The sequence below is a fragment of the Copadichromis virginalis genome, linkage group LG19, assembly GCF_057382275.1.
Source record: "Copadichromis virginalis isolate Kocher_CV1m ecotype Utaka linkage group LG19, C_Virginalis_male_GT1.1, whole genome shotgun sequence".
In the NCBI taxonomy this organism is placed as follows: domain Eukaryota; kingdom Metazoa; phylum Chordata; class Actinopteri; order Cichliformes; family Cichlidae; genus Copadichromis; species Copadichromis virginalis.
In genome coordinates this window covers 35,653,177-35,664,603 of record NC_140636.1, presented here as the reverse complement: position 1 = coordinate 35,664,603, position 11,427 = coordinate 35,653,177, and the positions used below count along the sequence as shown (strand labels likewise).

Genomic DNA, 11,427 nt, shown 5'->3' with positions numbered 1-11,427 from the left:
AAGCATCTCAAAGCGACTGTTGTGAACTGACACTATAAAAAAAGTCTAAAGATCAGATTCTTTTTCTTCCCACCATATCTTTATTACACTGTTCTTTATGCAAAACAGATCAGCAGTCCAAGCGGTACCCCACAGGAAGCTGCTGTATAGTGTGAGATCTCACCCCATCTGACAGCATCTCCAACACTTGGGTGGAAACATATACAAAGACCAACACAAACAAAAGTACAAAAATCTACCAACAAACTGAACAATTGCAGACACAAACAAACAGAGGACATCCATGCAACATATCAGAAACAAAGATGAGGTTCTTATTGCACAGCTGCAGCTTCCACTGCCCTTGCCTGTAACTCCAGGATTGTGCTGGCGCATTCAACCAATATTCCTGTGCTGGCAAAAGTTGGTGGATTTCTCAGCCTTTCTTTGATGACTTTCCCCATCAAACCTGCGCTTATCTGATCAGACCAGCAGGTGTAAGCATGGCCTTGTAGTGCTGTGCTGGTCAGTGTTACTTAGATACTGCAGCCACAGGTACACAAAAGTCTCATGCATGTTTACATATTTAACCATGACATTAAAATGCACTCAATGGTTGATATTCATTAATCATGCTTTAAAACAATCAGCTCAGCAGTGAATGATCACACTGCGCCTGAAAGAACATTGTAAATCTGACTGCACATGTACTAAAACATGTTCAGTCAGAACTGTAGCATGACACATTTAGTAGGTTAATTAACATATGTGACAGTTGTATTAAAAATATCGTTCCTGACAAAAAGGTCATAAAAACAGCAGAATACTGTGTCCCAACTGGGATTTGAATGTCATGAAATGCACTTAAGATTCATAAAAGAGCTTCAGTCATCTCGATAGTGAACAGTCTGGGTGGTGTCCCAGGTCATCGAGGAGCACAGCAAACTCTGAATACCAGTCTCTGTTAAATACTGCCTTGAGCTGACTGTACAGGGTCGTATTCTTCATTTCAGGTTGAGATGCATGCTGGGACACCACCAGGCCCACTCCAGCGGTGGTAAGAAAGTAGTCTCCTGACCAGTTAGAGGTACCTGGGTAGCAGCAGAGCATAAACCTGGTCAGAGATTCCATCAACTTACTTAGAGCAACGACACATTTGTAGAATAACTGTGTTTCTCACCGATATAAGCTACTTTATCAGTCACCATGTATTTGTTGTGGTTGACTCTGGAAAATGGAATATCGGACTGGTTTGCCACTGGGACGATGTAGAGTTTCTGAAAAAAGAAAGGAGCGTAAACACAATTTTTTTTTAAAATAGTGGCAATCATCTTCAGGAGTTTCATGTATCCCATGTTGCGTCTTACTATCTGGATGCTGATATGCTGCTGAGGAGAGTCGAGTGAGGCTAGAGACTGAAGAAAAGGCAACATGTCTGGATCAGAATCCCGCCCGCAGCTGATCAGCATCCTGATTTGCACTTTCCTCTCGAACGCGGCCGTCTTGATGGCATCCTCGATGACCGGCCAGTATCTGCTGAGTGAAAGCCGAGGATTTCAGAGTGAGGAAAACAGAGGAAAACGATGTGGATCATTAATGTGGAGTATTTTCTGTAAAGGGTTAAGTTAACCTCCGAGGCCTGTCAAAGCGCGTGGTGGGGAAGTACTCCATGACAGCTACATCAACATAGTGTTGAGCCCCATAGATGATGGAGAGAATAGCATCCAGGTCCTGAGTCCTCGATGGAGGACAGAAGGATGGAGGAGAAGCCTGGAGTGAAACACAAGAAATCAACAGGAGCACTTGATTCATAACCACAGGTTTTAAGTATGTTTTTGTAGACATAGCTGCAGAGTACAACCCTTTCTCTATTAATGATAAAGAAAACCTAACAGTATCCTTTAAAAAGGAACTGAAACCTAATGAACTTACTGCCACATACAGCCGGGTGGAGATGTTATTCTCTTTCACCAGCAGGGGGTGTTGTTTGTTGATGTCTGTGTTATAGTTTGCAGGCCAAGGCTGTGGCAAGGAGCTGTTGGGTTGACCCATCACCCAGTAGGACTGGAAGATTTTACGAAGGTCCTTCGCAAGACTGGAGCAGTTGTAGATCACAACTCCTAGTTCCTTCACCTGCAGTTAAAAGTAACTCTTTAAATTGTTTAGCAGCGTTTCTAAAGGTTCAAAATAGCAAAGTACCTTTGATTGTCTAATGTGAGCGTTCACCTGTGTTAAAGCCCTCCAGTCCATGTTGGCGCTTCCAATAAACACGTGTTTCCTATCGACAATCCAGAACTTGCTGTGAAGAACGCCGTTTGCAAGGCGGCCAAAGTCCACCTTTCTCACATGAACTCCTGCAGGCAGGAAGAAAAAGACAAGGGTCAAGGTCAAGCTGGTGCAAAGAGTTGGTGGCCTACAAGACTTTGTTGAAGAGAAAGCAAACCTTTTTGTTTTAAGATCTGTAAATCGGTGGAGTTTGTTCTGACGGTGGGAACACTCGTTATCACTCGGACAGTCACATTCCTCGAAGGAAGCTCTTCAAGCTCTTTCAGGATGTTCCTTCCCTGCCAAGGACACAATGAAAACATTAGAAGAAAAAAGTTTGTAGGGATGTTTTATTGAGGAACACAACTATCCACTGCAGCTGGTAACTCACGGGCATATCAGAGGAAGAGTTGACACTGATGTCTTCCCCAGTTAACGTCCAGTAGAAAGAGACCACATCCACTTCGTTTGTTGCCACTGAGATGAGATTGTTCCAGACTTGTTCAAGAGGGATCCCAAATGTTACGTTGCCTTTGTATTTCATATGTTCGGGAATGCTCTCCACAAGGGCCATGCTGCAGGATTTTTAAAAAAAGACATCTGCTCAGGGAATTCTTTGGAAGTTGAAGTGGAAAAAATTGAAAAAAGTAACTTTTAATCTTTAAGTCTACAGATGTGGAGTTGTAGACTCATCCAAAGCTTTAACTGACATCTATGAGGTGCTTTTACCCCTTTTAAGGGGTATTACAGCTTCCCTTTAACCTCTATATCCTTAAAAACAGTCAAAGTTGATGTTTTGTAGAGTCAAAATATTACTGCAAATGAACTTAAAACAAACACTTGCTTCTACTAGCAAAATGATTTTGAGGGTTACCAGGAGAAAGGCTCTTTTCTCCAAAAATATCTCGATGGCTTAGGTTTGCAAAGTTGCATCTGAACAGACAACAAGAGTTTTGGAACAATTTCCTTTGGACAGACTAGAGCAAAGTGGAGATGTTTGCCGAAAACCAAACACAGCACAGCAGCACAAACACCTCATATCAACTATCAACCGCGGGGGAGGACAGGTGATGGTTTGGGCTTGTTTTGCAGACCTGCACCTTGGTGGCATCGAGTCAAAAGAATCCAGATGCTGAAATGGCACAAAGTCCAGACCTCAACCTGACTGAAATGCTATGGGGGGCTTTAAGAGAGGTGTGCAAAAATGAATGCCAGCAAACCTCAATGAAGCAAAACAAAGGAGTTAATCAAAAACAATGTGAAAGACAGTCACACAAAAAACGATTACATCAAGTACTTCTATGCATTTTTTTTGAACGTTTTACCAACTTTCTACAAACCTTAAAAGAAACCTGACGTTTGATGGCAACATCCCCTGAGAATAAGTGACTTCACCTGGTTAGCTAGTCACATAGCTTCACAGCCTTTATTGTAACAAAGAACTTCCTTTTCTTTGTGGCAGCTTCAGTGACATTCCAGTGAAGCAGCTTTTACCTTTGTGGGCATAAAACCGCGGTAAAGTGAGCCGTCATTTGTGAGCCGCGGTCAAGCCAGCCGCCTCCTATCCGCCGCATAAATTTCCTTGCGCTTTTACACCAGTCTTTACGGTAGCGCCTTTTCGCTTTATATCCCACGCGCACGCGCGCACACAAATTACAATGGAACAGCCCAATACAGTCAATACAATTATGGAAATTTCAGAAATTCATTAAAAATCATCCTGAATAGTTGAGGTCCAACTTTCAACAGATTCCTTCTCTGGGACACCTACTGTACCTGTGTGCCAAGTTCCATCCAGATTTACTGTAAAATTCCTCAGAAAATAAAGGAAACTTATATTCAATCTAATACAGCCAATACACTACAATTATGTCAATTTTCAAAAATTGATTAAAAATCATCCTGAGTACACTCTAAGAAATGAAACATGGGGTTTTTAAAAATTAATTCTTAGTTTTATGTTCAATATACTTAAAATTGTTAATCTTATGGGTGTAATTAATATTTTTAAATTTGATTTAATTAATTCTATACCGTTTTAATGTTAAATAATATTGATATTTCCAATTTATTGAACACATTTAATTAAATCCAAAGAGCCCTTTCCACATCCTTTCTGAGCATGCGCAGAGAATGAAAAAAATCTTCGCGCATACGCATTGACCTTCTTCACCTACGCCACAGTGTGCTTTGGCCACGTGTCTGGAAAGAGGGATTAATCACGATTCATCCGTTGGAGTTAAGGTAATTTCTTCCTATTTTTAATAGAATATAATTTAACTAGTACTTTGTGATAATATATGGCGTATATTTTTCCGGTAAATATGTGGGCAGTATGTGTTCTGTAGGTTGTAGCATTTTGCTAGCATTGGAAACATTCATTTGCATATTCGATATTACTGCACATCTGAATATTGTCCCATCTGCGTTTAAAATTTCATTCGAACTCCGAATAGCACACTTATTTTATTTGTTTTATTGCACTATCAAGTTAGGAGAACGTTAGCCCGAACAAGAATTGGGATACATGTGCAGTGATTGTTGAGGACCCGTCTGTTTCACTGAAGAGAACCGCTAGCTGCGTAGTTTGCATATCTTCGCGCATCAAGTCTCAAAGAGACCTCTGAAGGTGACCCCCACTTGCCCCCAAAATTAAGTATACTGGGTGGTTAGTGCTCCGTTTGTTTGCTACGGTGTCAAAGATATTGCACTTTTATTTAATAGGTCATTGAGAGTTGAAGAGCCCCCTCCCAGCAAAACGACAACAGCCAAAAATAGGCCAAAAAATGCTCTGCTTGGTTAGTGCTTGTTTGTGCCGTTAAAATTAACATTTGTGCTGCTAAGGTTAACCAGTTACTAATGTTTTACTTTTTCGCGGTGACGTCAAGGGCGTCAAGCACGCGCCCCGTGATGTAGGCGTCGTAGAAAACGCTCGCTCGCGCCCGAGCATTTTGTGGCATGTTTTGACCTATTTTGGGCCATTTTCGTGTTGCTGGGGGGGGGGGGGATGAACTCTGAATGACCTATTAAATAAAAGTGTAATATCTTTGACACCTAGCGATACAAACGATGATTTTACCAGCACAAACCGACAAACGGAGCACTAACCACCCAGTATACTTGATTTCATTTTTGGGGGCAAGTGGGGGTCACCTTCAAAGGGTCACGTTCACAGACTGGGCTGCTCCGGTATATAATGGTAAACGTGCTCACAGGAACAGATTTATGAAATGAGTAATAGAAATTTTGGAGCATTTGAAATTTAACTTGTATTATTAATACATTTTAAAAGAAACAGGATTGTTCTTAAGTTTAGACCATCTCTGTGCTACCCCTTTGCATGTGTCTCACTGTACACGATTCATTTTTTCTGGTTTTCTTTTTCTCTCAGGTTGCTGGTTGTGGAATTTGGAGCTGCGGAGATTTGAGCTGTGCTCCAAAAGTGCATGTTGAAGGTACCTAATGCTTTCATATTATTTACTTTTTCCTTAATACGCAATTTTACATTTTGAATTCTCTTATTTGGTCTTTTAGGTTATCACCACAGTTCCACTGCTGTCCACATTCATGAGCAGTCTTGACCAGTACTCTGACCAGTTGATGAAGATTCTACGAAAAAAAGGAGGGGAAACAGCGCGGCGGATCACAGCAGCATTGTCTACAATTCACAGGTATTCTGTCTTGTTATAATGTTCTGTAACTAATAGATTAGTTGCAGGTTGATCTCAGGTCTGGTTATTAACCTGTATTTTTAACTTTCTTGGGTCATTTTATGCTTGTTCTCTCCTGCGTTATACTTCTCATCTCGCTTTTGGCTTATATTCTGGACTTGGTCCTGACACAAAGCAGAACTAAGTAACTCATGCCCCTAGAGGCCATAAGTGCCGCTGCTGGCATTGTAGCTTTTTTCTTTTTTTTGTTACTCATTAATTGTCCAAAGGAATAATTAGCTACACTGAGAAAAGACAAAGGCAGACAACATTTCACATTTCGCCACAACTCAGTGACACAATAGATTATTTTTTTTCACTCAAACTTGGTATAAATACTGCAAATGTGGTGGTAGCCCGCATACCTCATACTAACGTGACAGTGTGTAGTTTTTGTCATTAATTTTTGGAAATCTCTATCAAAATGTTTTTGATTCCTTTGAACAGCACTCCTATGCAACAACACTTTTCGGGTGGTACACCACGCTAAAGCTGCATTTTCCGCGACCCAATGTATCGCAATCAGTGTAATTGGACTCATAACTTATAATCTTTATGGGAATGAATTGGTAAGCTTCTCATTCTCTAACACAAAATACTACTTGCTTGCAAAAAGCATGTTTAAAATTACTTAGAAACAATTATGAATTGGTTAAACAACAATAAAAATTGGCTTAAGTTCTGTGGGGGTCTCTAAAAACTTCAAAAAAGTAATTGCCATGCATGTGTTGTTTTGTTTAGAGTTCCCGAATCGAAGTGAAGCGTGAATGCATCCTTAAAGCTGTGATTATATACCTGAATGAGAACCCTGAAAATCTCATCAGTAAGTTTATTTTTAAAGGGATATTCCACCCCTCAGTAAAATTTTGACTGTCATAATTCCCAGAGTTTTGTAAGTTGAAAAATGTATTTTCTAAACAAGCCCAGGCATTCTCCTGATCTGGCAGCAATCAGTTTTCTTTAAATTAGCTTACAACAATAAAGTGCATGGGAAATACTAGGATTTTGTTTCCATTCACTTACATTGTTTTATGCAAAACTAAAGAAAATGACCCTGGTCAGCAGAATATTGATAATATTATTAATGTATACTCCTTCTGCCCTCTGTCCATGTTTCATGTATCTTCTTCTTGGTCTTTATTTGGTGATAGTCTTAAATCCACATTTTTCTTTGGTCTGTTCTCCTCAGTCTCATTCAGGGATCTGTGTAATTAGGATAGTGTGGACCATTTGAACTAAAATGGAGTGAATAGATAGATGATGCAATGACCAAAATACAACAGATTTAAAATATATCTGTCCTTTTCAGGATTTCAACGTGATGGAAGCTGAAGAGCTTGAGAGGATGGATTTGGCGTGTTTATAAAATAATCCATGAAGGAGCACAGCCTGATGACTCCCTTGAAGATGTTGGCATCATTATCGAGAGATGCACCGTCTTGCAGGATCTTCACGATGTGGCGAGCGGGTGTGCACTTTTGTTTGGGCTAATTTACTGCCTCAATCTGAGTTACCCAAAGCCACGTCGCTACACATTTGAGTTCTTCCAGAAGGTGCTCATGGGACTGGAAGACAAAAAACTGTCTAACAAAATACAAGTGCTGAAGAACAAACTCTGCCAAAAGGAGACGCAATGACTCTTGTAGATCGAAATGTCTCCGAAAATAAGTGCTCTGTTTCACTGTTTAAAAGTTCATAAATATATATATATGTTGATCTTTGTTTGTAAATATTTTGTCATAGCTTTAATATTTAAGAGATTTACCGAATGCTTTTTTTCTTTTGATTGTGGAAAAGAAAACATAATTCAGAAACTGAGTTTTTTGAACTGGGGACAAAATTACGCAGATGGATATATTTCCTTGTTTCACAACATTTTCTTCAGTTTGAGTTGCTGTGGTAATTCTGCAGACTGTAGCCATTACAGACCTACAACTGTAGATCCTGAAATCATCCTACTCCTCACTACACTGTCACTTAGTTGAAACTGGAAAGTTGTTTCAGATGTTTACATTTTATTTTACACACTTCATTTAATGTTGCATTATGCAGTGTTGTTTCCCTGTTTAAGCTTTGCCTCGTTGAAGGCTTTTGTTCAAGTTGTTAAAGCAACACAATTTTTTTTGTATTTACACTTCATATTAGTTCGTGTACCAGGTTTCCATTGTAGGTCAAGGATCTTGAGTGTTATAAATGTTAAAGTGTATGTGCAAACAAATGTGAAAAGGTTCTAAGGTTGTCACCTGTACTCAAGTTAAGTGCTGGATTTTTGGTCTTAGTATTTAATTAAGAATATTTTGAGATTTGCTATATGCATTTTTTTAATTGTAAAATTTATTATATAATAGAAAACTTATAATTCTGAATCAGATTTTTGTAACTGGGGACTAAATCGTTTTTACCTTTTTGTGTCACTTAAATATTTTCTGTAATTGCATTATACAGTGATTTTTAAGTTGCTGTGGTAAATCTGCAGATCTGACTATAATCACAAGTTGTATTGAATTTGACATCTTACGGCACACTACAATGTCACTTTGTTGAAACTCGGAAAGTTGTTTCCAGTGTTTAAATTTTGGTCATGCCCTTTAAGCATTTAATATTGCCTTATGCAGTGTTGTTCCCTGTAGAAGCTTTGCCTTGTTAAGGCTCACCGTAAATAAAGTTGTTGATGCAGCACCCTTTTTTTGCATTTACACTTTATGTAAGCTTTGGTGTAAGAGTTTTCTATTGAAGTGCAAGGATCTTGAATGTTATAAATGGTAACGTGTGAGCAAGTGTAAAAAGGTTTTTGAGTTGTCACCTGTACTCTGTAGTTAAGTGTTAGACCTTTGCTGAAGACCTCTGAAAGGTCCAAACACCTAATTACAATGTATAGATGACAACTCAGGAACCTTTCTAGACTTGTTTTGTTGATACCTAAACATTTAGCATATAGATGAAACTATTAATTAAATCATAATTAATCAAATTAATTAGGTCCAAAACGCAATCTAAATGGTGCCATTAAATTCAAATTAATATTGTCAATTGAACCTAAAGCAATACAGTTAATAAAATGAACAAAGTGTTTAAATTCTATTTAATGGTGTTAAATAGTAACAATGAAAGGAAAGCTGTTGCTTTTATAGAACAATTTCACTTCTGATATACATCGCCATTGAAATTGCAGATAACCATATTGATTTATGTTTAATTGACCAGGTTTTGTGAAAAAAAATATTTTTCAATTTGTTTCAGTTTTTAAAAATATGTTCTTAAAGATTACCGCAAGGTTTAGAATGGAATATGTTTTACTTACTATACAGCGGATGAGATGATGTAATTTAAAAGCAGTTAGGGGAGAATTAGAAGAACGTAACAAAGTATCGCCAAATTAAAAGTACTAACTAATAACAGCAAAAACAAGAATTACATACACTGATCAATAGTAATCTTAATCAACAAATACCAAAACTAATGCAAAAAGGGTTGCTGCGAGAATCACATTATTTTCTAAACTTAGTGTAATTTTTTAGAAAAGGTATTAAAATGAAAAAGAATGCAATACAAAATCTAAACGAACATTTCTGAAATACATAACCTACATATGTACAGAAAAGTCAGAATCGGAGAAGCTTTATTAATTTGACGGTGAAATTGAATACAAGTTTCCTGTAATTTCTGTGGAATATTACAGTGAATCTGGCTGAAACTTGGCACACAGGTACAGTAGGTGTCCAGAGAAGGAATCTGTTGAAAGTTGGACCTCAACTACTATGGATGATTTTTAATGAATTTCTGAAATTTCCATAATTGTAGTGTATTGGCTGTATTGAATTGCATATAAATGTCCTTTATTTTCTGAGGAATTTTACAGTAAATCTGGATGGAACTTGGCACACGGGTACAGTAGGTGTCCCAGAGAAGGAATCTGTTGAAAGTTGGACCTCAACTATTCAGGATGATTTTTAATGAATTTTTGAAATAAACATGATTGTAGTGTATTGACTGTATTGCACTGAATATGAGTTTACTGTGATTTCTGAGTAATATTACAGTAAATCTGGGTAAAAACTGGCCCAGAGGTAAAGTAGGTGTCCGAGAAGAGGATTGTGTTGAAAGCTTGGCATCAACTTTTAAGAATGATTTTTAATGAATTTTTGAATATGCAACCAGACTGTCACGATGGCTGTATTGGGCTGTTCCATTGTAATTTGTGTGTGCGCGCGCGCGGGTCTAGGCTTTCAATCAGGATATAAAGCGAAAAGGCGCTACCGTAAAGACTGGTGTAAAAGCGCAAGGAAATTTATGCGGCGGATAGGAGGCGGCTGGCTTGACCGCGGCTCACAAATGACGGCTCACTTTACCGCGGTGGAATAAAATAGTCTGCAGGTGATACAAGATCGCAGTCTGTCCTATTTTATTTTCCACATCTAAAATTAGGTTACAGTCAAATTCCAGTGAAGTGTCTGTGCTGCAGTGTTTAACTTTGCAAGCTAGAGCCAATCAAACCGTGGGTCAGGCTGATAAGGAATAACGTCCAGTCCCACATAAAGAGGAACACCTGGCCACTCAGCCTCCTCCTCCTTATATTTATTACACATAAAGAGGAAACTGTGGTAGATTTTGCGCGTTAAAAAAATAATCAGAGAATGAGGCCAAATAAAGTTTAAAAACGCACCACTTTACAAACACGGCGAAATCACGACTTGATTCCGAAACAGTGAGCAAATGTGGACATGTTTCTTCAAGCCGTGCAGCAGATAGTTAAGAAGATCGTGATGTAATTACTGGATTATTACCTGCACTGATCAGTAGAGAAATTGCTCCAGCCGTCGTCACCTGGGAGTATCTCGTGGTTTTTGGGAGGTGGAGGTCTCTCCAGCACGATGATGGCGAGCAAAACTCCCAAAATAGTCAGACATGCCACAATCGCAAGTAGCTTCACGCAGCTGGTCTAAGAAGGTGAGGTTTGAGAGGAAGAGAGCTTTAAGAGTAAGAAAGGTCACGAAAGCGCATAGTTTGCTTTTTAATGTTTGATGCTGCCCTACCCTTTTGTTTGAATCGTTACTGTCATCAAGGCTGCTATACGAGGAGGTCATTTTCCCCTTTCAAGTGCTGTTAGAGACCAAAAGCAGGAAGTTACCGTGTCGGACAGAAGATAAACAAATTAGAGAGCTCACATCTGTGATAAGAACCAAATCATCTTCATTTCTGCAATTATTCCAGATGGTTTTCATTTTGGAATTGGATTCATTTTTAAAGTAATGAAAAGAAACTTACAGATTGAACTCTTTAAAAGTTTCTTCTAAGCCAACTTGATTGTTTTCTTCCTCCAAACTTCCCCCCAAATATGAGCAGAAGTGAATTCTGATGCTGAATATATCACAACATAGTTCCCATTTTCAGTTTCGTTTCAGGTTTTTTGGGTAGTTCTGTAGCATGGGGAGGGGTAGAGTGTAACAAGAGATAACAGATGACAAAAAGCAAA

At 38.7% G+C, this 11,427-nt stretch overlaps 1 protein-coding gene and 1 long non-coding RNA gene across 5 annotated transcripts; one reads left to right on the top strand and one right to left on the bottom strand.

Annotated features, from left to right (window-relative positions):
* Positions 1-66: 66 nt before the first annotated feature.
* pld4 (phospholipase D family member 4) lies at positions 67-11,368 on the bottom strand. 2 transcript variants are annotated; one of them, XM_085442563.1, is made up of 11 exons: positions 11,220-11,368; positions 10,988-11,054; positions 10,739-10,893; positions 2,636-2,819; positions 2,423-2,543; positions 2,206-2,333; positions 1,912-2,112; positions 1,610-1,749; positions 1,347-1,515; positions 1,160-1,256; positions 67-1,070 (listed from the first exon to the last, which is right to left on the bottom strand). In XM_085442563.1, the coding sequence occupies exons 2-11, from the start codon at positions 11,036-11,038 to the stop codon at positions 868-870; spliced, it is 1,449 nt and encodes a 482-aa protein (XP_085298689.1). In that variant the 5' UTR covers positions 11,039-11,054; positions 11,220-11,368; the 3' UTR covers positions 67-867. The 2 variants fall into 2 exon arrangements, with proteins under 2 accessions (XP_085298689.1, XP_085298690.1); XM_085442564.1 differs by having other exon boundaries at positions 1,347-1,512.
* LOC146686705 (uncharacterized) lies at positions 4,173-8,633 on the top strand. Of its 3 annotated transcripts, XR_014916954.1 has the most exons (5): positions 4,173-4,488; positions 5,636-5,699; positions 5,779-6,523; positions 6,696-6,777; positions 7,264-8,633. It is a non-coding gene; the product is annotated as an uncharacterized LOC146686705 (long non-coding RNA). The 3 variants fall into 3 exon arrangements; XR_014916953.1 differs by having other exon boundaries at positions 5,636-5,915; XR_014916952.1 differs by having other exon boundaries at positions 5,636-6,523.
* Positions 11,369-11,427: the final 59 nt, after the last annotated feature.

Excerpts from the sequence above, each read along its gene's own strand:
- pld4 (XM_085442563.1), bottom strand. The coding sequence starts at position 11,038 with ATGACCTCCTCGTATAGCAGCCTTGATGACAGTAACGATTCAAACAAA. Across the intron at positions 2,544-2,635 it reads ACTCTTCCTCTGATATGCCC|GGAAGGAACATCCTGAAAGA; the intron begins GTGAGTTACCAG and ends TGTCCTTGGCAG. Across the intron at positions 1,071-1,159 it reads TGATAAAGTAGCTTATATCG|GTACCTCTAACTGGTCAGGA; the intron begins GTGAGAAACACA and ends GCTGCTACCCAG.